The 27,885-nt window shown below is 42.5% G+C and overlaps 1 protein-coding gene across 2 annotated transcripts; it reads right to left on the bottom strand.

Moving 5' to 3' along the window:
- Window positions 1-331: 331 nt before the first annotated feature.
- Window positions 332-26,360, bottom strand: GSTA4 (glutathione S-transferase alpha 4). 2 transcript variants are annotated; one of them, XM_088479684.1, is made up of 7 exons: window positions 26,208-26,360; window positions 12,462-12,561; window positions 12,316-12,367; window positions 10,195-10,327; window positions 6,712-6,853; window positions 3,949-4,080; window positions 332-654 (listed from the first exon to the last, which is right to left on the bottom strand). In XM_088479684.1, exons 2-7 carry the CDS (start codon window positions 12,546-12,548, stop codon window positions 514-516), a joined length of 687 nt encoding a protein of 228 aa, XP_088335810.1. In that variant the 5' UTR covers window positions 12,549-12,561; window positions 26,208-26,360; the 3' UTR covers window positions 332-513. The 2 variants fall into 2 exon arrangements, with proteins under 2 accessions (XP_088335810.1, XP_088335811.1); XM_088479685.1 differs by lacking the exon at window positions 26,208-26,360 and adding an exon at window positions 26,102-26,199.
- Between the last annotated feature and the right edge of the window lie 1,525 nt (window positions 26,361-27,885).

Raw genomic sequence — 27,885 nt, 5'->3', positions numbered from 1 at the left:
CTGGCCCTAGATAAGACTCACCAGTAATCAAATTCTGAGCCCACAGCATAAAGTTTTGTGAGCACTTTAGATACTCCCTGCTATTAAAGAACTGGCGAGTTGGTGTTTACTTGCAGCAGCAAATAATTTGACTTGTGCTCAATGGATGCAACTGGCCTTTTTAATGAGCTATTCTGCTTCACAACGATATGTAAAGTGGCACAAACATTCAGGTAATACCATATTCAGAGCAGGCCCAGGCACTGTGGGTGTTTAACAAACACCAAACTAAAGATATACAAAGTTATATTTTTTTACTTTTTTGGAGAACACACACAATCTTGACAATGGATAGCGTACACAACTTTTAATGTTTATCATAAGATCAAATGTTATAAATGATCAACTTAAGTACTGTAAAACAATAAATAACTGGAAATGTCTCTCAGTTGCAATAACATTGGACTCCATTACATTCCAGTTACATTTAATTTAGTTACAATTAATTACATTCCAGAGTTCAGTACATGCTACTTAAAATGGCGGTTTCAGGTCAATCTGGAGAACGGTCATCACTGTATTCACATATTTAGCATCAGGCTGAGGTTTTCTCTGACTACCGGGCAGCAGGAATGTCTTGATTGTAGGAATTTCACTTGTTCTCTCCTTGAAGCCCTAGACAACAGTAATAAAACCAATTTCAAGAGCAAGTTAATGTTCAGCAAATCTAATGCATAATTAACTTGAACAAACAGTCTATGTCCCTGAACTGTCATTTCACAAAGCAGATACTAAGGGTATATTTGGTATTGGGACAGGGGTTGCACACATGTTCACTTGTGCTGTAATGTCAAAGGAAAGGGCAGTGATAATGGAAACAGTTGCTTCCTCAGCTGGGGTAAATCCCTGTGAAAACTGCCTCATCAGTATGGGAGGAGGATGTACTCAATGAAATGGATGTGTCTATATTTTTGCCTATTGCAACTTTCTCTTTGCCAGCAGATTCACTGGGACCTACAGATCAGGACAGGATCTGCCAGACTAAATGGGTCCTAACCATTTACTGAAACCCGTTTGTACTATGATAACTAAAGCTATACTCCTGTCATATCTTGAGAAATAGTTGGAAAACCAGCTAATTGCTGCAAGTTTGCACCTCAATATTCCGTACTGCAGGGGCAGAACTATGGGAGACAATGGAGGCGCCTGCCGCTGGGCTCCAGAGTGTACCATCACGGCCGCCCAATACATGGCACCCCTTCCCAGCACCTGAGAAGCCACAATACACTAGTGGAGAGTTCCGTGTTAGACCATCAGCTGCTGCCTTCATCTATCTATAGCCTGTCTGCATGCGAATTGCTACATTACAGTGTCAGCGGCTGTGATGGGAGGGGGCAAATTATAACTTTCCTCCGGGCGTCTGGGATGAATTTACACCACTGCCATGCTGCAATACAAGGGATGCAAATGTAATTGCATGTTGAGGTAATACAGGCTGCTTTTGCATGTAGCAAATACTAGCATTATTTTTATACTGAGATTTAATGTGGATCTTAGACACCCCCCCCCCTCCCAATTCTAATCAGATTTTAAATCCCCCCACGCCACATAACATGGTTTTGCAAAGATACTAAATTACACCTTCTAGCTGGATTTACTTTGAACTTTAACCCAATAATATTATATTTCTCAAGCTTGTTCCTTGCAAACAGATAGGCAGGTTACTTCATAATAACTGTACTTGCTCTAGTACATTTAAAAAGGATGAAGTAGAAATGTTAAGTTGTGTTGAGTCTACGCATTGAATAGGTATTCTAATCTGTGCTGCAAAAAACCTATCCCATTACTTGTGCTAGACCAGATGTGGTATATTATGTCGACAATCAAAATGTCGACATTCATTAGGTCAATATGAGAATGTGGACATGGTTGTAATGCCGACATATCCTATGTCAGTATTCTGTCAATGGTGACATCATACTTGCCTACTTTTGAAAACTAGTTTCAGGGAGATTATAGTTGGTAATAGATTGCGGAACACGGCGCGCTGTTAACGGGATCTGTCATGCTCTGCTCAAAGGGTGTGTCTAACTTCATCTGTGGGCGTATCTATTGCCACTCAGGGTGTGTCCTGCACTTGAACCAGGAGACTCCCGCAGGATGCGGGAGGATAGGCAAGTATGCCCCTTACCCACACAGTGTCTAGCATGCACCCCTTCATACCCACACAGTGCCCAGAAGACGCACAATCCCCCTAACCAATGCAGTGCGTAGCAAACACCCCCTTTCCATTAATGTTCAGTATACACCCCATACTTACACAGTGCCCAGTATACACCTGGGATACGTTTAGGAAGCCGGCGGCCGCAATACCGACCGCCGGCTTCCCGAATCCTCAATCTCGGCTATGGTTAAATGACAGGCGTCTAAAATCTAGACACCTGTCATTTTCCCAAAGCCAGGCGCCGCGAGCGGACAGCTGCGCAGGGGGGAGGGTTAGGTTTAGGGCACCTGGGGGGGACTTAGGGTTAGGCACCCCCCCTGGAGGGTTAGGGTTAGGCCAGTGGGAGGGAGGGTTAGAGTTAGGCACCACTGGGGGAACTTAGGGTTAGGCACCCCCCCCGGGGGACTTAGGGTTAGGCACTTAGAGGGGGAAGGTTTGGGTTAGGCACTTGGGGCGGGAGGTTAGGGTTAGGCACCCCTAAGGAGGGTTAGGGGGGTTGGTTAGGTTAGTTTTTACTTACCTTAGGGATGATCAGGATTTCCAGCGCTGTCGGGCTTCCGCTGCCGGGCCCTGCTCTTTTGTCGGGCTGCCGCTGCCGGGAATCAAACTGCTGGCCATGCGGCAGCCGGGATTTCATACCGAATGCATACACCCCCCACCCCCCCCCCATACCCACGCAGTAATCACCATGCAACACCCCCCCCCCCCCCCAGCCAACACAGTCGGTCGTGATGGTGATCCGAGACAGCATCTACGTACACTGCACTCGGATCGCAGAAGCATGCGGGCAGAGTCTATTTCCTACAGACACCTCCTGCTGCATTTGCATTTTGTATAGGACAGTATTGCACAACTGCTTCCTTGTGACTATGCAATACCGTCCATCTCTGCATCAGGCCCTCTGTCCAGATATATCTAGGTGCCTATAAAGCCACACCCACATTGGTGTCATACGCTGGTCTAGACTATTGTGAAGTATGCAATTGATTGGAAGGAGCACAGGTCAAGGAACCGATGCCAACTAAAGATGCCATTGGTTTCTGCTGGCAAACTCCAAAAACTCCCCGAATGATTAATGGGCCAGTTACAAAAACATGCAAATCATGAATAGGCCTTTTAGAGGCTCATTTATCAAAAAATGTTATCATATGCAACGAGTTTAAAAACTCTTTGCGTATGATAAATGGTGCTCAAGTCAATCAGCTCCCAACTGTCATTTTGCAAACAGATGACAACTGGGAGAAGATTGGCTGGAGCACCATTATCATACACAACCAGCTTTAAAGCTTGTTGCGCAGGATAAAACTTGCTGATAAATGGGGTCCAAGGTCTTGTTTGTATTAAGTTGTGCCAGAGTGCTAAGTATACTGTAGTTAGAGGACCTTGGGGTCTATTTACTAAGCAGTGATAAGAGACAGAGTGAAAAGTGATAAGGAAGTGATAAGGTGCCAGCCAATCAGCTCCCAACTGTCATTTTTCAAACACAGCCAGTGAGATGGCAGTTGGGAGCTGATTGGCTGGCACCTTATCACTGCTTAGTAAATAGACCCCTATATCTTATATCTGAATATGGCTCTGTAGCTAATTATTCCTACTGGCAGCAAACACAGTTTTTAGGTTTGACTGTAATCAAATTACATAACATTTAAAAAGCACCTTAAGTCCAAATGTATAAAAGCATTATATAAATTATTATTATTTTTTTAATGTATGCATAAAAATAAATTTTCCAAATGGAAAATTACCTGCAGGAGAGGAAAGTCAGACAATATGTCAGCACGCTTTTCTTCCGCCATCAAAATGGCCTCCAGCAGTTGGACATCAGCCAAAGTAAATCGATTTCCAACTAGATACTTCTCACCATGATCTCTTAAAACCTTAAATATACAGATAATGTCATATTACAAGCTCAGTATTTCATATACAGTAAATTCTCAATAATCCCAGTTTAAAAATACTATTTTAAAAGACAATGCTATGGTACATCTATGTTGCTCACAATGGGGCCTATTCATCAAATGATAAATGGCTTGGTAATCATGCGGAAACGCTAGTTTCCGCATAGTTAGGTTACAGGGCCATTCATCATCAAGGGTCTGGTAGGACCACCTGATATTCAGCAAACTCCGAAAACGGAAAGCTTTCGGAGTATGCTTCCGAGAACAAGTGTCATCTTCAGATGGCGTTTGCTCTCGGATTCCCGCTCCCTTCCCTGGGAAGGAGTTCTGGAGATGCGAAGAGGGATCCGAGCGGATCCTTCCGCCACCTCCTCACTACCTCCCCAGCGGCTTTGCGCATGTGTGACTTCTGATCACGCAAGTGTAGCCAGGTCGACGGGGAAGAGGTAAGTAACATAGCTACTTTTGTAGCTACTTCAATGATGAATTGCTCCGGTGTAAGGATTCCCCCGCTGTGAGTTGGATACTCAAGTATCCCTCGAGATCCTTAATCAGCGGGGGCCATTACATTTTATAAATGTAATTTCTAAATGAGTGCCCCACACAGGAGTCCTTCTTTCCGTCTCTCTGGGTTTTTGTTTCAATAAAACAAATGACTTCCTGGATGCATCAACGTCTCCAAAAGATATTACCTGAGCTTTTGTTAAAGCTTATATCTGAATATTGATGGTCAATCTATCTGTCTTTGTTTCTATTTTGTTTGATCTGCAGCTGAAGCACCCAAGTTTTCTGCAAATAACCCTCAGGTTACTCAGGATGGCTGGTGTCAGGGGTGTTTCTAGAGAGGAGGGGGCCCGTGTGCAGTCTCCGACATGGGCCCCCTCCTCTCCGCCCGGCAGCGCACTGAGCTGTGCGCGGCTAACGCCGGAGTTATAGACTCTGGGCACTATAGTGTGCCCAGAGTCTATAGTGTATGCACAGGTCACAGGGAAAATGGCAGCGGCATAAGTAATATTATGGGTGCAGGGTGTGTGGTGCGGGGCTCCCCTGGACCCAGGGGCCCGTGTTCCCCGCACACCCTGCACCCATTATAGATACGCCCATGGGCGGTGTTTTCACACTGCCGGGGCCAAAAAAACTGCGTCAGAAAATGCAGACCATGACCTCAGCATGCCTACAAAATGGGGCTGACCCTCCCCCATTTTGTAATACGCTCCCCGTCGCCTCCCCTTCCCCATACTACTGCAGACTATTATTCTGACAACTGCAGTCGCACTGCGTCCGACGACTCGGGACCCAATCTGTACATGTGCAGCATTGGTCCTGCGCATAACAGTACAACAAACATCGGAGATGTTCGTATACCATCGGGATTGTGTGCAACTCTAAATTAGGCCCATCGTTGTTAAGGACATATTCAAAGTGTTTATTTAGGAGCATTCTCTCATGCTGCATTGGAGAAAGGTTCTAAGAAATCATTCAGAAAATGTGGAGTTAGTAATGAACTTCGTATGGAATGTTGGCTATGAATTTAATTTAATTTATGAATTTATCAGTTTGTAAGCAGCATGGCATTGCCCACAGTGCATCAGATAAAAAATAAAGTTTACAAATAAAGTAAATCCTAATATTAATAGTTTTTCCTTTATTTTTATTTATTACCAGTTATTTATATAGTGCACACATATGGCCTGATTCAGAGCCGCTCGTAAGCAGCCGCTCGTTCGCTCCTAGCGATGTTCGCACATCTGCGCATGCGTATGGGTTGTAATGCGCATGCGCCAACCAGTCAGTGCGGTTGGAAATCGTGTGCTCGCAAAATAGCTAGTCCCTGCTAATTTGAGTGACAGAATGAGGCATTTGTGGGTGGTAACAGGGGAAGGTGCTTGAAAACGGGGAGTGGAGATCCGAACACAGGCTTGCCAAACGGTCAAAACGGGCGTTTTAAGGGTGTGCATAATTAACAAAGCAGCGTCATCAACCACGTCCCTTGGTTGTCTTTTAGCCTGAACTGCTCGCATGATGGCGGTAGGAAAATGCTACCACAAGAAGAGCGAGCAGTTCATACGCCTTTTGATGTACTCGATTAATCAAATAAATAGTGGAAATGACGTAGGATGCGAACGGCCAATGGGCGTCTTTACAAAATAACGAGCGCATGTTTCGGACGCTGGCTCAGACATAGAGGGGTCAACAGACCGCAAAGAGTGAGCGCTCAATTTAAATAGCCAGCCCCTTTTTCTGAACGAGCGTCGGCAAATAGCGTCCGGCTCTGAATCAGGCCCATATTCCACAGTACTTTAAAGCGGATATTTGGTCATTCACATTATTCCCTACCCCAGTGAAGTTTACAATCTATATTCCCTACCACATGTACACACACACATACACACTAGGGTTAATTTTTGTTGGGAGCCAATTCACCTACCAGTATATTTTTGGAGTGTGGGAGAAAACAGGAGTACCAGGAGAAAACACACGCAAGCACAGGGAGAATATACAAACTCCACACAGTTAGGGCCGTACCATTATATATTATACTGTGTATCCCCTAGAAATAAAAGAAAAATGCAATGTACTGATTGGAAGCATGATAATAAAATGTATTACCTTTTCATACACAGGAAAGTATCTGTTCTTAGCCTTTTGAACAATGGCATCAATGTGTCTCTCTTTGTCCTTCGGCAGTATAAATGGGTACCACAGAATGATCTCCATAAAATCCATGGCTCCTTCCACATACATGTCAATTCTAAGGAAATACAAATAAGACATAAGTAAAGCCATTATATTTTTACAGCAGAATTAAAGTGATGTTGTTACACATGTTAAATATGTATCTGAAATATCTGCTGCAATCCCTACATAGTACATCTGGGAGGATCCTTAATATTTGCAGGTACCCCCAAAAAATAGCTGTTTTTTTGTGGAATATCTTTAACATAGTTAATGATAAATAGGTTCCTTAGTCTTCTCCACACTTGCATTCTAGCATATAAATCATTTCATTATGTTCGTGGGAGTGGGGAGAATTCAATTAGGTGCGAGCTTGCAAAAGGTGTTAAACTTGCACACTCCACCTTAAATTCGCACACCACCCTCATGCGCGTACCCGAGATATGCACAAAATGAAATTAGAAATGACCATTCGCAATACTCACAGCTTGAGAAAATAGAATAAAAAAGTGGGGAGACCTACCTGGACCCCAAAATAGTGACAACTTTGTTAGCAGAATCATCTAGAAGACTATGGGGCCTATTCATCAACACTAAAATAACGTTTTTAAGGATATTTTCCTTAAATAACGATATTTTGGTATTCATGAACAGACTTAACACAGGAGATATCACAGATATCTCCTTGCTAAGTTCCCCTGCGTTAATTTCCACACTCCCCATACATTAGTATGGGGATGTGGAAATTGTGGTATTCATCAAATTCCGAAAACTATAAATTTTCGGAATTTGATGCAGTTACTATTCGCCACTGTGAGGTGGCGAATAACAGGTGAAACTTACCTGTATCCGCGTGTGCAGGTCCCCCGATGAGGCCCTCCGGCGCTCTGCTCCGTCCTCAGGCCCCGGAGGCTGGTCTGTCATGTGTGCTCCCCAGCAGAGCACAAGAAAGTTTAGACAAAAAAAAAAAAAAAGTTTTTTTTTTTTTTTTCCTAATCTGTCATGTGGTCTGCTGGGAAACCACATGACAGACCAGCAGGACGGAGCCGGAGGCTGCTACGCGGACAGGTAAGTCGGGGGGGACGGGACGAAACTTAACGCATCTGTAGGCAGTGCTGCGCATGCGCTGGTTTTACAGATGTAACAGCGCATGCGCAGCACTGTTTCCAGATGCGATAAGGTAGTGTAGGCAGGGAAAAGTATCTATTTCCCGAAAAGATGTCATCGCAAAAATGACAGCTTTTCGGAATAGATACTTATGGAGAGGTGGAATGATGAATTCCACCTATAATTAGCTAGAACTCCATGAGAGTTCTAAAGCTAATTATCTCCAGAGAAGTTTTACGTTTAATGAATAGGCCCCTATAAGTGGGAATAAGAAAAAGTACTATATGCTTGTAAAAGGTGTCAAATGGCTGATTTGTGCATATTTTTTGTCCAACCATCCAACTAGTTGATTGGTTGGAATGAAAATCTGGTAAGGTATGAAAGCAAATGACAATCAGCAATTTGCTCCCAAATACGGGAAAATGGACCAAAACTGTTGTTTGAACAAATTGTTTAGATCAAACATTTAACAAAGTTGTCTGAACGACCATTTTATGGCATTTAGGAGCAAATTGCTGATCATCAGTTACTCCTATACCTTACCAGATTTTCATTCCAACCAATCAACTAGTTGGCTGGTTGGACAGAAACTTTACACTTTACGTGTGTATGCACCATTAGGCATTAAACGGAAAATGTTTAAAAAAAAATAAAAATGCTTCTGGGGTAATTTGAGGCAACTTTAAAATAATTTTAAAAAAATTATAAAAAGCTATTCTTTTTTTATTGAAATAAACACTTTCAAATTACCCCAAAAAAGCTAATTTTGGTGTAATTTGAGGCCTTTTTTCACCCTAAAAAAATTACATGTAATCTTTTGACCAATGAAGCTAATTGAAAACTTCCAGATGCCTAATTAGTCATTGAGGGGGGGTTTTCAAGGGGGTTTGCACTGTATAAATTTTTTTTTTTAAATAATGTAATGCAATGCCTATTTGCTGTGAATTCGCCTTGTGGGACCAAACTCGCACCTAATTGAATTTCCCCCTTGGTATAACCTGAATTATTAAATTTCTTTTTTTATGTGTAAATATAGTAATAAATAAAAAAATTATATGCTAGAATTTCCCATTTAGGGCCGCATTCAATTTGCCGTGAAAAGTGCCGTTTGGAGAAAGTTTTTGGCGATTTGCACTGTTTCGCCTGTTTTCAAAGTATCTCCATATTCAATTTCCTGGAGTTTCGCCTATGCAAAAACTCCATAGGCAAAAACAGCCGAAAAAGTTTCTCCAGCAAAAGTCAAGAGAAAAGAAGTGCAAAATCCATATTTTGGGGTACAAACATGGGGACTTGGTTCAGAACCCTTTGGACTCCCTCATACCCCCCCCCCCAAAAAAAATGACTAATTAGGCATAAAAAAGAAAAATTTACTTAATTCACCGCCAAAAAATTAATTTTTGGAGCGAAAATTGAAAAAGTGTTGGATAATGGGAAAAAAGTGGGGGCCTGGTACTTTGGGGGCTATATAGTTGGGACAGGTGTTTTGGGGATTGCAGGAGGCTGCAACCGATGTATTTTTTGAAATCTTCATTTTAGAGACATCAAAATATACTAGTACCCATTTTCAGGTACCCCACATTTAACCTCGGTACTTATTTTTCCCAAACAATCATTGTTTTCTATAATTTTTCCACACATATGCAAATATGCATATTTGCAACATAATAAGTTCACTAATACTTTTATTAGGTCTACTACTACTATTCTATATTGATTCCCAGGGTCACTGCAGCTTGTTATGGGGTACAGACTTATTTCCCTAAAAAAAGATGTCCTTTTCGCTAGTTTTGTAAAACATTTGCCAATTCGCATTTTCATGTGTTTTACAATTGAATAGAGCGAAAAGTGGGGACGCGTATGGAGAAAACATTGCGTCAAAACAGGCAAATTCAATCCGCTTTTCACCAGAAGACACTTTTCGCGGCTAATTAGACGCCTTTTCTTTTAAAGCTATAGATTGTGTCCCTTGATGAAGTCATCTTGATGACGAAATGCATCGGCTGAGAACGAGGCTTGGCACACAGTGGCAACCAGATTGAGGCTTGGTACCATGCTTCGGATTCCCGGAACGCTGTTTATCGGAGAGCATGAAGGACATGCTTCCTGGAACTAGTGAAGACCATAGGCATAGTGATATGTGTGCTTGATTTTATTTTGATGTACGTTTTTAATCTCATTAAAAGGCAATACTTTTAAACACACACACACACACACACACACACACACACACACACACACACTTTACAGAAGATCCAATCATTCCATTAAAAGTCAGAGCAGCGTAACAGTGTATATAACAAAGCATCCTACAAAGCTCTCTCCTTCAGGTCCTTCCCATAAAGGCCATGCTTATCAGCGATGTATCGCAGGATTGCTTTAGTCTGTACTAGCTTCATTCCATCAATTTCCACCATTGGTGTTTGTTCAAACAGCAATGCTCCATCTGAAAGATACAAGATAAAATATGAGCTATACATAAAATAGTCCAAGAACACTTCATTAAACAGTGTAGGGTTGCACATATATTGAAAGTTGTATCAATATTTATATCTAGCTTCACAACTGCATTGTCATGGCTCCTTTTAAACAAGCTCAATTTTTGTTTTCCACTTACTCCATGTCCTACAAATATTATTGGGATTTCACAGTACTTAGTAGGTGGACACAAGCATATGATTTATTGATCTAAAGTCTATTGATAAGTAGGGCCAATATTTTTTACAAGTCATTGCAAAAGTATTTCCAACTAGCCTTACAATGACTCAACATACAGCTTCATTGTAGAAGGTCTAGGGTTTAGTTATTGCTCCAAGGAAGCTGACATGGAATAAACGAATATAAGAAGTTTAGAACCATACATGTAAAATGTATTGTGAGTTGTTCTCCATTTGTTGAATAGAGCTATATTAAAGCTACAACAAGACGAGACAGACCTAAATGTAATAGCTGTGAGATGCAGGGAGACGGGAGATGCAGTCAATGTAACCTCTGAGTTTAAAGCAGCAATTTATTTTTAGACAAAAACAGGTTGGTTTTGTCGAAGCCGGATGATTAGCTGAGACCAAATCTTAAAATTTATATGGGGCGACGCCATTTTGTGTCGCCCCTGACGACGCCATCTTGTGCTGCGATTATTAGCATTGTGCGTCTGCGTTGCTACCACATATTGTTGAAAGTCCTACCATAACTCATACGCACATTAAATAAATTATATAAGAACGCACAGCGTACAGTTGCGCTGTTTATCAAAGCACTAAACACAAACGCACCACACATATTAGCGACCTTACGCAATATCCCCACACTTACACATACAAAACTTATAAAAAGGTTCCTCCGCATTAAAAGCTTAATATTAGAGGTTTTATTAGCGAATACTTATGTTGTGACATGTAATGTATACGATATTTAAAGTACATAAGCTAGTAGACATATCATGTTTGGTACCATTCTAAATAACTGTTTATTTCGCAGATCTCCGGTTCGACCCGCAAGGAAATCGCATCATGCGTTCGCAAGATATGAACTAAATGAAATTAGTGGTTAGAATGTAAAGATAGATGTAGTGTCTTTTATTAGTTTAAAGTTTAAACCAGTTCTTCGTTTGGAAAACCACACAAAGCAACATCTGAGGAACTGGGACATACCCCTAGTGATGCTGTATGAACTGTCCAATGACCTGCATCGTACCAGAATGTCCAGGAGCAATACCCAATGGAAACCTGTTAACTAGTTTCTTTGTTCTGTAAGGTATATAGTCTGCGTACTGGATATAGTATACAGCCATTCTCCTTGGATGACCACAGACTTCTGGATTGACGACTGTTTACTGGGACCAGTGCGCACGCGTATGTATCAGCTTGTACCTTTCGTATTTAATTGTCTTTTGCGCTAATTGTGCTAGATCGAAGCGTGTAACTTTCTTTTATTGCAATAAGAACTTTTGTGCTTTGGAAACACAATATAAGTCTGGAAAACAATTATTTCTTATACAACTTGTATCGCTAAACAGCGACATTTAGGGTGTATAGATTAAGGGGTATCGATAGTTTTAACTTTAAAAAATTGGTGCTTTAAATCTAGCGGCAACGTCACCAAAATTTCACAGATTATTACATTCTGGTCACATGACTTGCAGTGAGTGACGGAATATGGGTAGGGCATGCACTACCCTGTTTTATAGTTACTATCTGCAGAGACTGCTTGGAATGCAACACATAGCATACACTTCCAAGGTTCACATCAGAACCCTGTTACTACTAGGCTCACCTCCCAGTGAAAAATTCATATGCGCTGAAATTTGACATTTTTCTACTTGATGACAAATGCGTTAACCATATGTCATCAAGTAGAAAGCTTGATGACCAGTGTTTAACACAAAACAATACATGAAGCATTAAAGTTCAATTCACTATGGAGGTTTTTACATACCTTGAAGTAATGCTTCATATTGTTCTCTTGTTTCTATAAACTCTTCTTCAAACTGCAGAAGAAATATATTTAAGATCTTAGTAAATTATTGTTGAAGTTGTCAATGAGATAAATAGAAGAGCTTAAATACAAGGAAAAATTCATACCTCAGCACCAGCTGCTGCTAACAACCAGCGTATGGACTCCATTCTACCTCTGCCGTAGAAGTAGTGAAGTTTGGGTTTTGCAGACATCTTCCTATTCTACCTGAATGTTGGAAACAAAAGACAAAATAAATAGATTTCTAAAACAAAAAAGCCTGAAAAACACTATTAAAAAAAACCCAATACATACTGTATAAAATATGAAACTTTGATAGGTCACCTTCCAATTAATATTTCCTCCTAATTCCACAGTTACAGCACAACTATCCCAGCAAAATGGCCTCTGGTCTCAGGAAAGTCTTTTGTTAGTTTGTTTGCTTGTATTTTTTTAATTAACTATAGGGACAATCAGCCCTGTGCTGATACCACTAAGGCCAATCTCCACACCCCTGGACAGTGGATGTGGGGTTAATAATATTGTGTAAAGAAATTATAAATATTCTTTACTGGCGCATCACAGGTGGCAGCTTGCCCATCATGCCCACTTTTAAATTAAGTATATTTATTTATTTTTTTCGCCTCATAACAAAAAGAGAAAAACAATAAAACACAAGAAAAAAAACCCACTTCTACCATTAAACCCCCCCCCCGAAAAAAACAACAAAAATATAAATATTTTATAGCCAATGCCAAATAACAACAATAGTATCAAAAATACAGTCATACCCAATACCAGAAATGTAAATATTTCCGTAAAATATAAAATATATTCAACCATCTATTACCTTAGAAAATTGTAAAATAAAACTTTGAATATCACAATTAATTATGCCATCCCACTGGGTGCCTGCCTGTCATTCTCTTCCATTGAAGTGTGTTCTCCTCCTGTATCTTGTAAAATCCCTTGATATATTTGAAAGTGTCTATCATGTCCCCCCTTTCCCCGCTCCAAACTATACATATTAAAATTGTGTAGTCTTTCCTGATGAGTTTTGTGATGTAGACCCTACACCATTTTAGTTGTCCTTCTTTGTACAGCCACTAATGCATGTATATCCGTCTGGAGATACGGCCTACAGAACTGAACTTCTTTTTTCTTGCTACTGACTCCGCTCCCTATGCAACCAAGAATCTGACTCGCCTTTCTCATTGCTTACTTTACTTCAAGTTATCCGAAATAGTGACTCCTAGAACCCTTTCCTCCTCTGTAGTTTCCATTAGAGTACCCTTGATACTATATTTAGCCTTTGTGTTTTTGAGACCCAAGAGCATGGTTTATCGTTTTTTGTCATTACACTGTAGTCTACCTAGATCCTCAATCATATGTTTTACCCCTACTTGTGTGTCTACCCTGTTGCATACCTTTGTGTCATCTGCAAAAAAACATACTTTGCCTTTAATACTATTGGCAAAGTCACAAACAAAGATATTAAAAAGCACTGGTGCAAGTACAAACCCATGGGGTATTCCGCTGGTGACCATTCCCTCTTTAGACTTTACTCCATTTACTATGACTCTGTTTCCTATCCTGCAACCAAGCTCTTATCCAATGAACCATCTTAGAATCCAATCACAGTTTATTTCTAGTTTATTTAGTAGTCTGTGATGTGGGACGGTGTCAGAAGCCTTACTAACGTCTATTTAAGCTACATCTACGGCCCCCCTTTGATCTATTACTGTAGTCACCCAGTCAAAAAAGGCAATAAGATTTGTTTGGCATGATCTGCCCCCAGTAAACCCATGCTGCTAGGGACCCTGTAAGTTGCTGGATTTGAGATATTCCACAACTGTTTGTTTTAATAGTATCCATTAATTTCCCTACTACTGATATAAGACTCACTGGTCAATAGTTGCTTGCCTTTTTTTGCTTCCACTTTTGTGCTGTGGGACTACATTTACTCTTTTCCAGTCCTCTGGAATTACACCTGTAGCTAGTGACTGGTTGAATCATTCTGTTAATGGCGTTAAAGCATTTTTAGGATCCTTGGATGTATCCCATCTGGCCACATTGATTTCTCCACTTTTAGCTTTGAGAGATCTGTTCAGAACTTCTCCTCTGTAAATTTACTTGTATCGACCTAATTATTATGAATATACTGGCAACTTAACTGTTGCCCCTTCCCCTCTCCTTCTGTAGTGAAAACTGAGCAAAAATAATTACTTATGCTGGGTACACACTATACAATTATCTGTCAGATATCTGTCCAATCTGGCTGGTTGGAATGAAAACCTGGTAATATATGACAGTCGATCATATGGTCTTAAACACTGGAAAATGGACAAAAAAACAATTGTTCAAATTGGTTAAATTTGTGTGTTTTAACCAATTTGTCTGAACGACCATTTTTGTCTGTTTTCCAGTGTTTGTGAGCAAATGGTCAATTGTCATTAGCTCCCATAGATTACCAGATTTTCATTTCAACCAGCCAGATTGGACAGATATCTGACAGATAATTGTATAGTGTATGCCCAGCATTAGACTATCTGCTATTAACTCATCTGCCTCAATCAGACCCTCACTCTCTGTCTTAAGTCTAAAGCTGCATACATACACAATGATGTTAGTAACCAACCATTTTAGTGAACGATTTTCGTTCAGATTTTCCCTTGAAAAAGTGAACGAAAATCGTTTGTTGGACAGTCAGAATGGACGATGAACTACAAACGTGAACGCGCATGAACGATTATCGTTGAGCTTCAAAAAATGAACGATTTTACGATAATGACGTCGTTATAGTTGAATCGTTCAAAAAATCGTTGTGTGTACGCACCTTTATTATTTCTCTGTTTGATTTTCTCCTTTCACTTACATACTTAAAACAGTTTTGCCCCCTTTACCTACTGACTGGACCATTTTCTCCTCAGCTTGTGCCTTTGCACATCTGATCACCTTAGCCTCTACACATGTCTTCATTATTCTGTCTGTATTTCCTAAATGCCCCCTTTTTTTTTAGCTTTCATCCTAGTTGATACTTCTTTTGTAAACCACCCTGGCTTTCTTTTCAATGTGCTTTTCCTAACTCTGTTGCGATTAGTATTGCATGTTTTAATTACTCCCACCACTCCTGCACTCGTTTAAAGTTTCTCCAATCTGCCAATGAATCAATAAGACATCTCCCCATCTCTGCGAGTCAGCCTATCTAAAATGTAATACCTTTGTTTTTGTGTGGCATAAGTCAAGCCCTGTCTTTATACTAAATCATACTGCTTGATGTTCACTGGATCCTAGGTTCTCACCCAAATTACGTCAGATATTCTGTCACCATTAGTGAGTTTTAAAGCTGGGTACACATTAGACGACCTGAGTACCTAGCTGACCCACGATGTGAAGAACGACATATCGTGCGGTCCGTACACACTACACGAACTGGTGAACGACCACACAATATGTTGTTCACCAACCGCATCCAAATGCATGGGGTTATTCATCACATTGGCAGAATGAGCAGCATGTACAGCAGATCTGTCAATGCGATGAACAATCCGCTGGGCGACATATCGTTTAATGTGTACACACCTGAAGTCTAATATTGCATCTTTGCGAGTGAGCTCCCTTACCAATTGCTTCAGGGATGCAAGGAATTTAGAAAGTCTCCCCCTTCTAGTGGAACTTGCAAAAGACGCCTCCCAGTTTACATCAGGTGGATTAATGTCTCACATGATTATTACCTCTCCTTTTAAAGCCATTTTAGTGATGCCCTGCAATAGGTTCCTGTCCAGCTCCTCCCCCTGGCCTAGTGATCTATAGATTACCCAAGTACGAATAATGTCCTTCTCTACTGTTTCTATGGCAGAAGAACGTCCTTTATGTATTGGTTTTTTTTGGCTGGGGGGTGCCAAATTACTGCCTTGCACCGTGTGACAAAAATCCTAGTTTCGGCCCTGCATTCACTAAGATGGTCAGGGTTTTTTTCTAGTGCACTTAGCAGTGAATATTAGCTATAGTACCAACAACTGCATAGTGATTTAGTAGATCACTAAATACAATTAAGTTTTTGGAAATCTTCAGGAGGCCCTGAGGGCAGCACAGCTCTCCATAGCTTAAAAAAAAAGACCAAACAAACACAAAACTCTGAGCTGTGGTTTTAGTTATCACTTTTAGTGCCTGTCCTCTGACCAGATGCTGAAAGCTTACGCTTAGAGTTGCAGTTCAAAGACACTAAAATAAAGTTTTTAAGGACATTTTCCTTAGTTACCGTTATTTTAGTATACATGAACAGACTTAACACAGGAGATATCACTGATATTTCCTGGTTAAGTCCCCCTGCGCTAATTTCCACATACATTAGTATGGGGATATGGAAATTGGGCTATTCATCAAATTCTGAAAATTATGTATTTACGGAATTTGATGGAGTTACTAATCGCCACTGTGAGGTGGCAAATAGCAGATGACACTAACCTGTGTCAGCGTGTGCAGGTCCTCCGGCGCTCTGGTCCCTCCTCGGACACTGTGTTCTCCCAGCAGAACACAATAAAGTTTAATAAAGGGGGGGGGGGAAGTTGGGGGGTGCACTATATAGACCATCTATAGGGTAAATAATTTATAATACACTATCCAGTACATAAGGAGAAAAATCTGTACATATGTCCAGGGCAGTGCAAGATTATTTTTCTGACACCCTGTCACCTCCCAGATTCCGGACTTGCTCCAATGCTCTGCAATGGTGCCCACATCTGAGATAAAAACATTCAGCTTAGGCAAGATGGCCCTACTGCCGCATATAATGGCTTACTGTGATTGCTGGTCCTGTATATGTCAGAATTATTAACCACACTATACTTCGTAGGACATAAATGTAGGACATAAATTATACCCTCTACATGAACTGACCACACTTGCTTTAAAATCAAGCATTTGGAAACCCCTCTCCAGAAACCCTGCGTTTGCCACTGTAATCTATAATAAATTGATAGAAACATGTATTTCCCCTTTCAGAATACCTAGGAAATGTTTTCCCTTTACAAAGTAACCTTTGTGAATTCTAGGCTGGAAGCCAACTTAATTTTTGCATATTCAGCAGCAAGAGGTCAGGAGAAACCAGAGGAATGTTGGCAAGCTCAGTGGACCACGCAATCTGATAATAAACCCTGTCATGGAAGCAAATAGTTATGGGGGAGAAGTATCAATCATTGGAGAGAGAAAGTACCAACCAACCAATCAGCTTCGATCATTTTTCAAACACAGCCTGTAAATTTACATCGAAGCTGATTGAGGCTTGTACTTTATACCTATCCACTTTAGCTCTTTCCAAGGATTGATACATCTCTCCCTAAGGGGTCTATTCATAATGTTAATTATCCCCGATAATTAACAGTCTAACTCGCCGTGGCCACCGAAGCAATTCATCATTGCTCTAGCACGGAGACATCTGATCCGAAAATCAGCTGTCCCTGCGAGCGGCTTCACTGCTCCTTTTGGAGCAGTGACAATAGTGCACATGCGTGAACTACAGGTCATGCATGTGCACAAGAGCCCCAATGTCCGGAAAAAGGAGCCGGACAGGGGCGGGGGGATCCCAAAGGATGACTCTCTGCAAACCGGGACCCCTTCTCATAGGGAAAGAATGGGTAGCATGAGCACTCGCCATCTGAAGATGGTGAATGCTCCCGCAATCAAGCTCCCAAAATATTGTATTTTCGGAGCTTGATTAATTCTGTCCCCATACTAGTGTATAGGGACAGCGGGCCATTCTGTCAGAGGAAGGTAAGCAGGAGAGAGCTGTGATATCTCATGCTTTACCTTCTTGATGAATGGCCCAATAACTTAATTTCTATAATTGTAGGTGAAAATGTTAATTTTCACCTGCTTTTGTAGAAATTAAGTGATGATGAATAGGCCCCTATATGTTTAATTAATGGAAAAATAGCATAACATGCGTGAATAGAAGTCAGAAACTAGCCTAAAAGAAGAACATTGGCCCCTCACGCACAATCTACACCAGGTCTGACCATTCGCAGAAACTACAAGTCTCACCGCACACAGTGAGTACTCAGGGGATGTATGCAATTGAAGTGGCTAATTTATGCACACCCATGAAACAGTGTTCAAACGGACAGACACGCCTGTGTTTTTATTATCAATCCCCCCCCACCACCTTCAAACGCTCACAGCCTGTCACTAACTTTGCAATGGCTTCCTCTGTGCTTCTGTAATCGCAGTGTTATCGCAGCGCACGCACAGTGCAGCTTTTACGCATGCGCACTGGTGAATAATTGTCCGATCTACATACGCAGTTGCATTTGTGAACGCTGCTAAATCAGGCCCTATGTATTCAGGGGCACCAAGAGGGGGGAGCGGGTACAGCAGCAGCAGCAGCAGTCTCCTCGCCTCTGCAGAGGCGAGGAGACTGCTGCTGCTGCTGTCTCCTCGCATCCCCCCTGGATTTGTGCCGGGCTGAGGGGCTCACAATGCCCCCCTCCCCAGGGAACATTTCCTTGTCTGTTGCTCTCTACGGCCCTGTATGTACTAATAATCGCAGACCAGCTGCGATTATTATGTATCCATATCGATGGGGATATGAAAATATTTCCTCTATGTACAAAGGAAAACTAACAGGGACAGCGGATGCGGTAACCACTATCCCTGCGAGTTATATCCCAAGCAAATTGTAGAAGTCTTTCACAAAATCTAGCAAGTGCTAAATTAGCAATGCAGATCGTAGTCCCCATTATTATCAATGGGGAATACGATCTCACCCCTATGTACTAAACTCCAAACAGCTTAGCTTTCCAGAGTTTAGCCCCGTAGTTTACACCATCTTCAGATGGTATAAACTACTAAAAGCCTTTGGAGGCTCCAGGTGCACGAGATATATATTTACAGGGCCGGATTAAGGCTTGTGGAGGCCCCCACCAATAAAATTGACAGCCTGCTTACTCTACTAGTATGCCCCTTACTTACCTTGAAAATCTGGGAGCTCTGTTCAGCGGTTTTCCCCCACAAAGTCGCCGTGGAAGTCCACAGCTCCCGCTGCGACTGATGTCCTGCGCCCGGACCACATGCTGACCGCTGGCGCCAGGTCCTGCCTCTATATTGCTGCCCGTCGGTTTGATGTAGTGCCGCGCGCCACCGGGCCCATGCGATGACGGGAGGTGTGGCCGGGTTGCAGGAGCTTGTCAGTGGTGGCCAATGCAACCTTGCGGTGCAGCCAGCCGTGAGGGAGAGAGGCCGCGGCGCAGAGGAGCCTTCTCTCTTGTGATTGCTGTTGCCTGTACTGGCAACTGGCTTCCCCAGGAGCTGGCCAGGTAGGGACAATACGTGCGGCAGTGTGGGGGCCCCCAAATGTGTGGGGGCCCCTGGACGACCGCCCCGTTCGCCCCCCTATAATCCGGCCCTGTATATTTAGATCTCTCCCCCGGAGCCTCCGGCCGGCTCTGGAAGCTGACACTGTGCACATGTGCAGGGACAACGGATACCGCAACCACTGTCCCTGTGAGTTCCCCTTGGTACATAGTGGGGATATTTTCATTAAAAATGAAAATATTCCCAGTGAGATGGATACATAATAATTGTGGCAGTACCGCGATTATTAGTAAATAGACCCCATAGTATGTAAAAATGAGCTTTAACATTGCTTGTGCAAGGTGAAATATAATAGTATCCTGATGCCAAATGACTTGCTTGCTTTACCAAACAATATATTTTGAATACGCACTTCCCTACGGAATCGGTATGAAATACCGCCGGCCGCATGAGAGTTCCCGGCAGCGGAAGCCCGACAGCGCTGGAAATCCCGATCGTCACTAAGGTAAGTATAAACTAACCTAACCCCCCCCCCTTCCCAGCTGTCTAAACCTAAGTCCCCCGGGGGAAGGGGTGCCTAACCCTAACCCTCCCGGCATTTTACCCTCGCCGGGATATGACAGTTGGGAAGCCGGCTGTCGGTATTAAGGCAGTCGGTTTCCCGATTGTATACCTTCCCTACACATTTGAGTACTGATATTAAGCTATGCTGAATATGTAGTGTTATTATTCCTTGATGTTGTCAAAATATAAGCAAGTTCTTTTTGTAGAAACAGAATAAAAACTGTACTAAAAAGTTTGTTAGGCATCCTTGTCCCAGTGCTACAGTGACAACACACACACCCCAACCCCTCCCCCACCCAAAAGGAGAGCTATTCATTACTTAGTCAGTCTGAGGGAAACAGAAAGGACTGTCCATGTGATGTAAAGTGATCTTTACTCAGAAAGAAACACAGGTCTGTATGTTTTACGTCATTGCTTGATGGGTTGCGTTAGTATATAGACACAAGAGATCTATTGGTAAAGCACACAGCCCGCACTGTAGGGCATTTTTCTGCATGCATTAATGATGCTACAGTAATGGAAACATTAAACGTGAACAGACCCCTTTTGATTTTCTTAGTATGGCTCCTTAAACACCAAGGAGACCATTTATCAAGGATCGCTTTTGCAATGAGATCAGGGCTTGCCAGTAACGCCAGATCACATTGCAAAAAGCAATCTTTTCGGCCGGATGTATTACCCGGGACATGGGCTCTGAAAGGAGCCGGTCCCTGTGATGTCTCCGGAGAGCTTCCGGCCAATGCAGGTGGACGTGCGCATGCGCAGTCCTGTGGACTGCGCATGCACATCTGCATCAGCCGGGGAGGGTTCCGGCGGATCCCTCCTCCGGCTAATAGTGCGCGGTGTAGCCCCTAGGCCAGTGGTGGCTAACCTTGACACTCCAGATGTTGTGGAACTACATATCCCAGCATGCCTTGCTACAGTTTTAGCATGCCCTAATAGCAAAATGGTAGCAGTGCATGCTGGGATATGTAGTTCCACAACATCTGGAGTGTCAAGGTTAGCCACCAAGGCCCTAGGTTACAGCAGCTAACCTCATCTTTAGTTGCAGTTAGCTGCAGGGGCCAAATCTTGATAATGGTCTATGGCCCTCATTCAGAGCCGGACGCTCTGACAGAGCGCTCGCTCTGAATCAGGGCTGGGCTATTTTTTTTTAGAGCGGCCTCCTGGCCGCTCGCATAGCTGTGGGTGACCACCCACCGCTATAGCGAGCGGCCAGAAAGATGGTCGCGATGGTCAAGACCATCGCGACCATCGGGCTTGCGACGAGACCCTTGTGGTAGGGTCTCGTTGCCGCAAGCCCAAGAGAGATTTCGGCTCTAACAGAGACGAAATCTCTCCCACTGACATCACTCGTGAGGTCAGTGGGGCCGGCCCCAAACGGAAGCGTTCACATGGGAACACCTCAGTTTGGGCAGCCACTCCCCTGGCCCGCCCACCAAAGGGGGCGTGCTGTCACTCAACATCGACAGCACGCCCCCTTTGGTACGAGACCCGGAGCGACGGATTGCCCGTCGCTATCCGGGTCTCGCGCATGCGCACGACGGAGCCGGCTCCATCGTGCGCATGCGCTCTGGGCCACCATCGACCTGGTTGTGAGCGATCAGCGCTTGCGACTGGGTCTGAATCAGGCCCTATGTTTAGACCAAAACATTGGTGTTTATTTATTTGCAACCTGGATTGAACTTTCTTATTGTAGATGAAAAATTTCTCAAGTCTGGTGAATGCACTTGTAACTGCGCTTTTCTATGTGTGGTTCAAATCTTCTATGAATATTTGGATTTATGTCCAAGAGGAGCACCCCAGCGAGTGACGTGAGTGCAGAACTACATGAGGAGATATACAGTCAGGTGCATAAATATTGGGACATTGACAGAATTTTCATATTTTGGCCTCTATTCACCACCACAATGGCTTTTAAATGAAACAAACAAGATGTGCTTTAATTGCAGACTTTCAGATTTAATTTGAGGGTAATTACATCCAAATCAGGTGAACGGTGTGGGAATTACAACGGTTTCTATATGTGCTCCCACTTTTTAAGGGGCCAAAAGTAATGGGACAAACTAAACAATCCTAAATCTAACTTTCACTTTATAATACTTTGTTGCAAATCCTTTGCAGGCAATTACAGCCTGAAGTCTGGAACGCATAGACATCACCAGACGCTGGGTTTCATCCCTGGTGATGCTCTGCCAGCCCTCTACTGCAAATGTCTTCAGTTCCTGCTTGTTCTTGGGGCATTTTCCTTTCAGTTTTGTCTTCATCAAGTGAAATGCATGCTCAATCGGATTCAGGTCAAGGGATTGACTTGGCCATTGCATAACATTCCACTTTTTAGCCTTAAAAAACTCTTTGGTTGCTTTTGCAGTATGCTTCGGGTCATTGTCCATCTGTACTGTGAAGCGCCGTCCAATGAGTTCTGAAGCATTTGACTGAATATGAGCATATAATATTGCCCAAAACACTTCAGAATTCATTCTGCTGCTTTTGTCAGCAGTCACATCATCAATAAATACAAGGGAACCAGTTCCATTGGCAGCCATACATGCCCACGCCATGATGCTACCACCATCATGCTTCACTGATGAGGTGTTATGTTTTGGATCATGAGCAGATCATTTCCTTCTCCATACTCTTCTCATCACTCTGGTACAAGTTGATCTTTGTCTCATCTGTCCATAGGATGTTGTTCCAGAACTGTAATGGCTTTTTTAGATGTTGTTTGGCAAACTCTAATCTGGTCTTCCTGTTTTAGAGGCTCACCGATGGTTTACATCTTGTGGTGAACCCTCTATATTCACTCTTGTGAAGTCTTCTCTTGATTGTTGACCTTGACACATATACACCTACCTCCTGGAGAGTGTTCTTGATTTGGCCAACTGTTGTGAAGAGGTTTTTCTTCACCAGGAAAATAATTCTTCTGTCATCCACCACAGTTGTTTTCCGTGGTCTTCCGGGTCTTTTGGTGTTGCTGAGCTCTCCGATGCGTTCTGTCTTTTTAAGAATGTTCCAAACAGTTGATTTGGCCACACCTAATATTTTTGCTATCTCTCTGATGGGTTTGTTTGATTTTTCAGCCTAATGATGGCTTGCTTCATTGATAGTGACAGCTCTTTGGATCTCATATTGAGAGTCGACAGCAACTGATTCCAAATGCAAATGTCACACCTAGAATCAACTCCAGAACTTTTACCTGCTTAATTGATAATTAAATAACGAGGGAATAGCCCACACCTGTCCATGAAATAGCTTTTGAGTTGATAGTCCCATTACTTTTGGCCACTTAAAAAGTTGGAGACACATATACAAACCGTTGTAATTCCTACACCGTTCACCTGATTTGGATGTAATTACCCTCAAATTAAATCTGAAAGTCTGCAGTTAAAGAACATCTTGTTTGTTTCATTTCAAAGCCATTGTGGTGGTGAGTAGAGGCCAAAATATGATAATTCTGTCAATGTCCCAATATTTATGCACCTGACATTCTAATATATATATATATATATATATATATTTATTAGAATCGATGTTGCTTTCCTTATATATTTAGTATATATATTCTGATTTTGTATGTGAATTTACAGAAGTTTTCTCTCGTATAGTTCATATATTGTATGATAGATTGACATGTTATAATAACAGCCCAAACTTTGAGAAATTTTAAACTGGTTTACGCACAAATTGATGTCCCACCCTCTGAACCATCCCTCCCTCCCGCTGTCTACTTTGTCAGTATCGGCCTCCACAATTTCTGATGGCGGGCCTGGTGATGTCACTGGTCCTGAGGACCGATTTTGAGAACCACTGGTTTACACCATCTTAAGATGGTGTAAACTACCGGGGCCAAACTCCAAAAAGCTTTGCTTTTGGAGTTTAGCACATAGCTGTCAGATCTTAGTCCTAATAATAATAATAATAATAATAATAATAATAATAATGTGGACTGCAATCTGCAGTGCTAATTAACACTTTGCCGGAGATTTTTGTGAAATCTCCTGCCTTGTGTTATTAGTACATAGGAACAATACATAAAATGATGCAGAAACGATAGTTTCTGCATAATGTTATGTAACAAACAGCTTGATACAAAGGTGTTTAATTATCAAAATATATTTTAAAGATTAATCAAAGCTCTAGTTGAGGTCTAACAAACTGTTTAACCATTTCCCTGCTGGGTAATGAAGAACTGCTTTTCAGGTCTAGGTCATGCATGGGAACAATCTGCAGACTCTTAAAACAATAGTTTTTTTTTAGTTGTTTACAATTAAAAAGTATGCAGGCTAGAATTAGCTCAGATACATTAGATATGACGTACAGTAAAGGTCACATCACGCATGTGACCTGTTTGTAGGTAATGACACTCACAGTTTGGACATGCATGCACTCACAAACAGCTACATAAGTTACCAACATGGCATATGTTGAAATTATTGTTACATTCTCAATGTTGACAAATACACTGTTACAGTACTATGATGCAGTAGATACCAGCAGTATGTAACTAAGGGATCTATGTACTAAGCAATGAGGGACAATCCTAGTAGATGTGAATTGCGAGGTGCGAGTTGCTATTTTCAGTTCGAGCTCGCATAGCGAATTCACTTTGCAATCCAATTAGCAACTTGCACTGAACCAGTCAGACTGAATTAGCAACTTTCCACTCATACATCCCTGAGGGTGAGAGATGGAAAGGAAAATCTTTATTTTAAGGTTAAAATGTTGGGATACTGTGCTGAACCCCTTGGACTACCCAATGACTAATTAGTTTAGGACCCACAAATTTAATTACAATAATTTATTTGTAAAATAATTGTTTTTATCATTTTTTATTTACATTTTTCAAGGTGCCCTCAAAGTACCCCAGAATCACCCTTTTTCTATATATATTTATTTTTTTGCAATTTTTCGTTTAATTCGTTTGAGTCTAAACAAAAAAAGTTTGTTTAGAATTTTCTTGCATTTCAACCCCCCCCCCCCCCCACACACACACACACAAATCAGCCATCTGACACCATTTAAAAACCTACATTACCTTCCTAATGCCCACAAACAGCCCTCTATACAGTCCTGCTAATGAAATTATCCATTTTGGGGGGTCCAGGATGGTCTCCCCACATTGTCATGCATTTCTCACAAATCTCATTTGGCAGTCAACTCACACCCCTCCGCTGAGAGTACCGCAAATAGGGATTTTTAATTGGATTGGAGAATTCTCAGGAGCTCACTTCGCTGCGAAGTGTGCAAGTTTCAAGAAACAAACTCGCAATTCGCATCTAATAGGATTGAGCCCCTGGAGAGAGTTAAAGTGGATGGAGATCAAGTACCAACTAATCAGCTCCTAAATTTAATTTTTCAAACACAACATGTAAAATGACAGGACAGGAGCTGATCGGTTGGTACGTTAAGAAAAGAAAGGAGCTAATACTAGTCACTGCAGTGATATCTCACAGATGCCGGAGCTGTCAGGACCCATGTACTGTATGGGGGATACAGAGAGAGAGAGTGACACTTATACAGCGAACTTGTAGCATTTAGCGATATCCCACAGAGGACAGAACAGCGTCTTTGCGATATTGTAAATAGACTGGCAGCAGGGCATGCTTACACTTATAGGTCTACGTGAACTGGAAGACTGCAGGTAGTGGCAGTGCCCTCTGGCTACGGACTAGCCCTGAGCATGTGAATAACTTCTGATTGATGAAATGTGTATTGCTGTATGGTGTAGAATGGGACTAGCCTCCGCCTGGCTATTTACACGTATAACCCAAATGGCTGCAATAACAGCATAAGGGCAGCACTCATTTCGACAGCTCAGTGATATGGAGCATAGTTTTTAAAGTGTACGTTCATGCCAATAACAACAATAATAAGCCAGAACAAACCTAATTACCTGTGAGATTACAAAATGTGAACCCAAACAAAGGTGTCAGTCCAAATGTGCAGCCCAAAAGTCTTCTCCGTTCCTAAAAGTAATGTCACTTATTCCCGGGACTTACCTCCAGTACCAGTGTAAGATCAGGAGTACGGTGATGTGAGTGAGGGAAGATGATACCTCGCAGCGCAGGAGCAGAGCAGCAGCGGCCCCTTCTCCTTTGGGATACACAGGGATGGCTGTAATGTGCTCGTCCGGCCACACAACTGTTCCCTGTGGGGGGGAGGGCTGTATACTGCAGCCACACACAGCTCAGCAAAGTCACAATATTGCAATCAACAAGTGAAATCTGATCACTACAGCTGCACCTACACAGCAAATGACGGCTGCAGGTTGCTTCACATCCACGTTATACTCTTTCTCAGTACATTGAATAAAATGCTAATAAGTGGTAGTATGCTAAAGGACTCCACTCTATCCGTGAAAGATTGTTGACATAAAAACTCTAAAACTTATTAATCAAATTGTCTTAAGATGGTTTGTGTGCCACTTTGGACCCTGATTTCTTTTTATAATGACCTGGCACAAATGTAATTAGTTGGCTTCAGGTGTGTACATTATTTATTGATATGGTTAACATCAAATAGTACAAAGGCTGGTTTGGGACAACTGGAACAAGAGCAACACATTTGTGGTAAATTCTGCAAGAACGTAAAACGGTTTCCTAACTCCAGTACTCAAGGGCATATGTATCGAAGCTTGATGTGAGATAAAACAAGAGATATGGTAAGAACTTACCTTTGTTATCTCTGTTTCTACGAGGTCCCTAGGGTCCACAGGGAAGTTACCTTGGGGTATGGGTAGGCTGGGAATCAGACCAGGCACCACACAGTTAAACTTCTGAGCCTCCCAGGATGCACAAGGCTCCCTTCCTATACCGCCGCCCCCCGGCCAAGGCACCTTCAGTTATGTACCAAGCCAGAGGCCGGAGGAGGAGAAAAAGAAAGTAGAAAGTCCGGCAGGCACAAGAATCTCATACTCCCTGAAAGGAGACAGAAAAACTGGTGACCAGAACAAGAGCCTTCTGAAGCACAGGGCGTCAGGGACCTGTGGACCCTAAGGACCTCGTAGAAGCAGAGATAACAAAGGTAAGTTCTTACCATATCTCTTGTTTTCTACTTCAGGGTCCTTAGGGTCCACAGGGAAGTTACCTTGGGGATGTCCCAAAGCAGTAGCCTTCAATGGTGGGGACGCTCCTGTGCAGAAAGGAGAATCCGCCGCCCGAAGGAAGCATCCTGAGAGGCGAAGGTATCAAAAGCATAATACATCACAAAAGGTCTGAACCGTAGACCACATGGCCGCCTTACACAGCTGAACAGACGAGGCACCACGCCGAGCTGCCCAGGAGGGACCCACAGACCTCGTAGAATGAGCAGTGATGGAGGGCGGAACAGGAACGCCCTCATGAACATAGGCCTCAGAAATCGCCAATCGAATCCAATGGGCCAAAGTTTGCTTATTGGCCGGCCAACCCTTTTTGCAGAAACCGTACAAAACAAACAATCCAATTTCCGGAAAGAACTAGTGCGCTCCACATAAATGCGAAGAGCGTGAACTACATCCAACGTGGCCTCACCCACTGACAAACCTGGAGAGTGAAAGGCCGGAACAATGATCTCCTCATTAATGTGGATACTGGATACCACCTTAGGGAGAAAACCAAGGCGAGTCCGAAGAACCGCCCTATCCTTATGAAAAATCAAATAGGGGGGCAACAGGAAAGAGCCCCCAGATCAGACACT

The sequence above is a fragment of the Taudactylus pleione genome, unplaced genomic scaffold (genome assembly GCF_031769625.1).
Source record: "Taudactylus pleione unplaced genomic scaffold, aTauple2 ptg000244l, whole genome shotgun sequence".
Classification (NCBI taxonomy): Eukaryota; Metazoa; Chordata; class Amphibia; order Anura; family Myobatrachidae; genus Taudactylus; species Taudactylus pleione.
The sequence above is the reverse complement of the archived record's forward strand: the minus strand, read 5'-3'. Positions and strand labels throughout refer to the sequence as shown.

What these genes read in the sequence shown, in the direction of transcription:
- GSTA4 (XM_088479684.1), bottom strand. Translation starts at nt 12,548, where the DNA reads ATGTCTGCAAAACCCAAACTTCACTACTTCTACGGCAGAGGTAGAATG. An exon ending in TAGCAGCAGCTGGTGCTGAG is followed by an intron (nt 12,368 to 12,461) that starts GTATGAATTTTT and finishes TTTCTTCTGCAG; the next exon opens with TTTGAAGAAGAGTTTATAGA. An exon ending in GACCTGAAGGAGAGAGCTTT is followed by an intron (nt 6,854 to 10,194) that starts GTAGGATGCTTT and finishes GTATTTCCTTAG; the next exon opens with AATTGACATGTATGTGGAAG.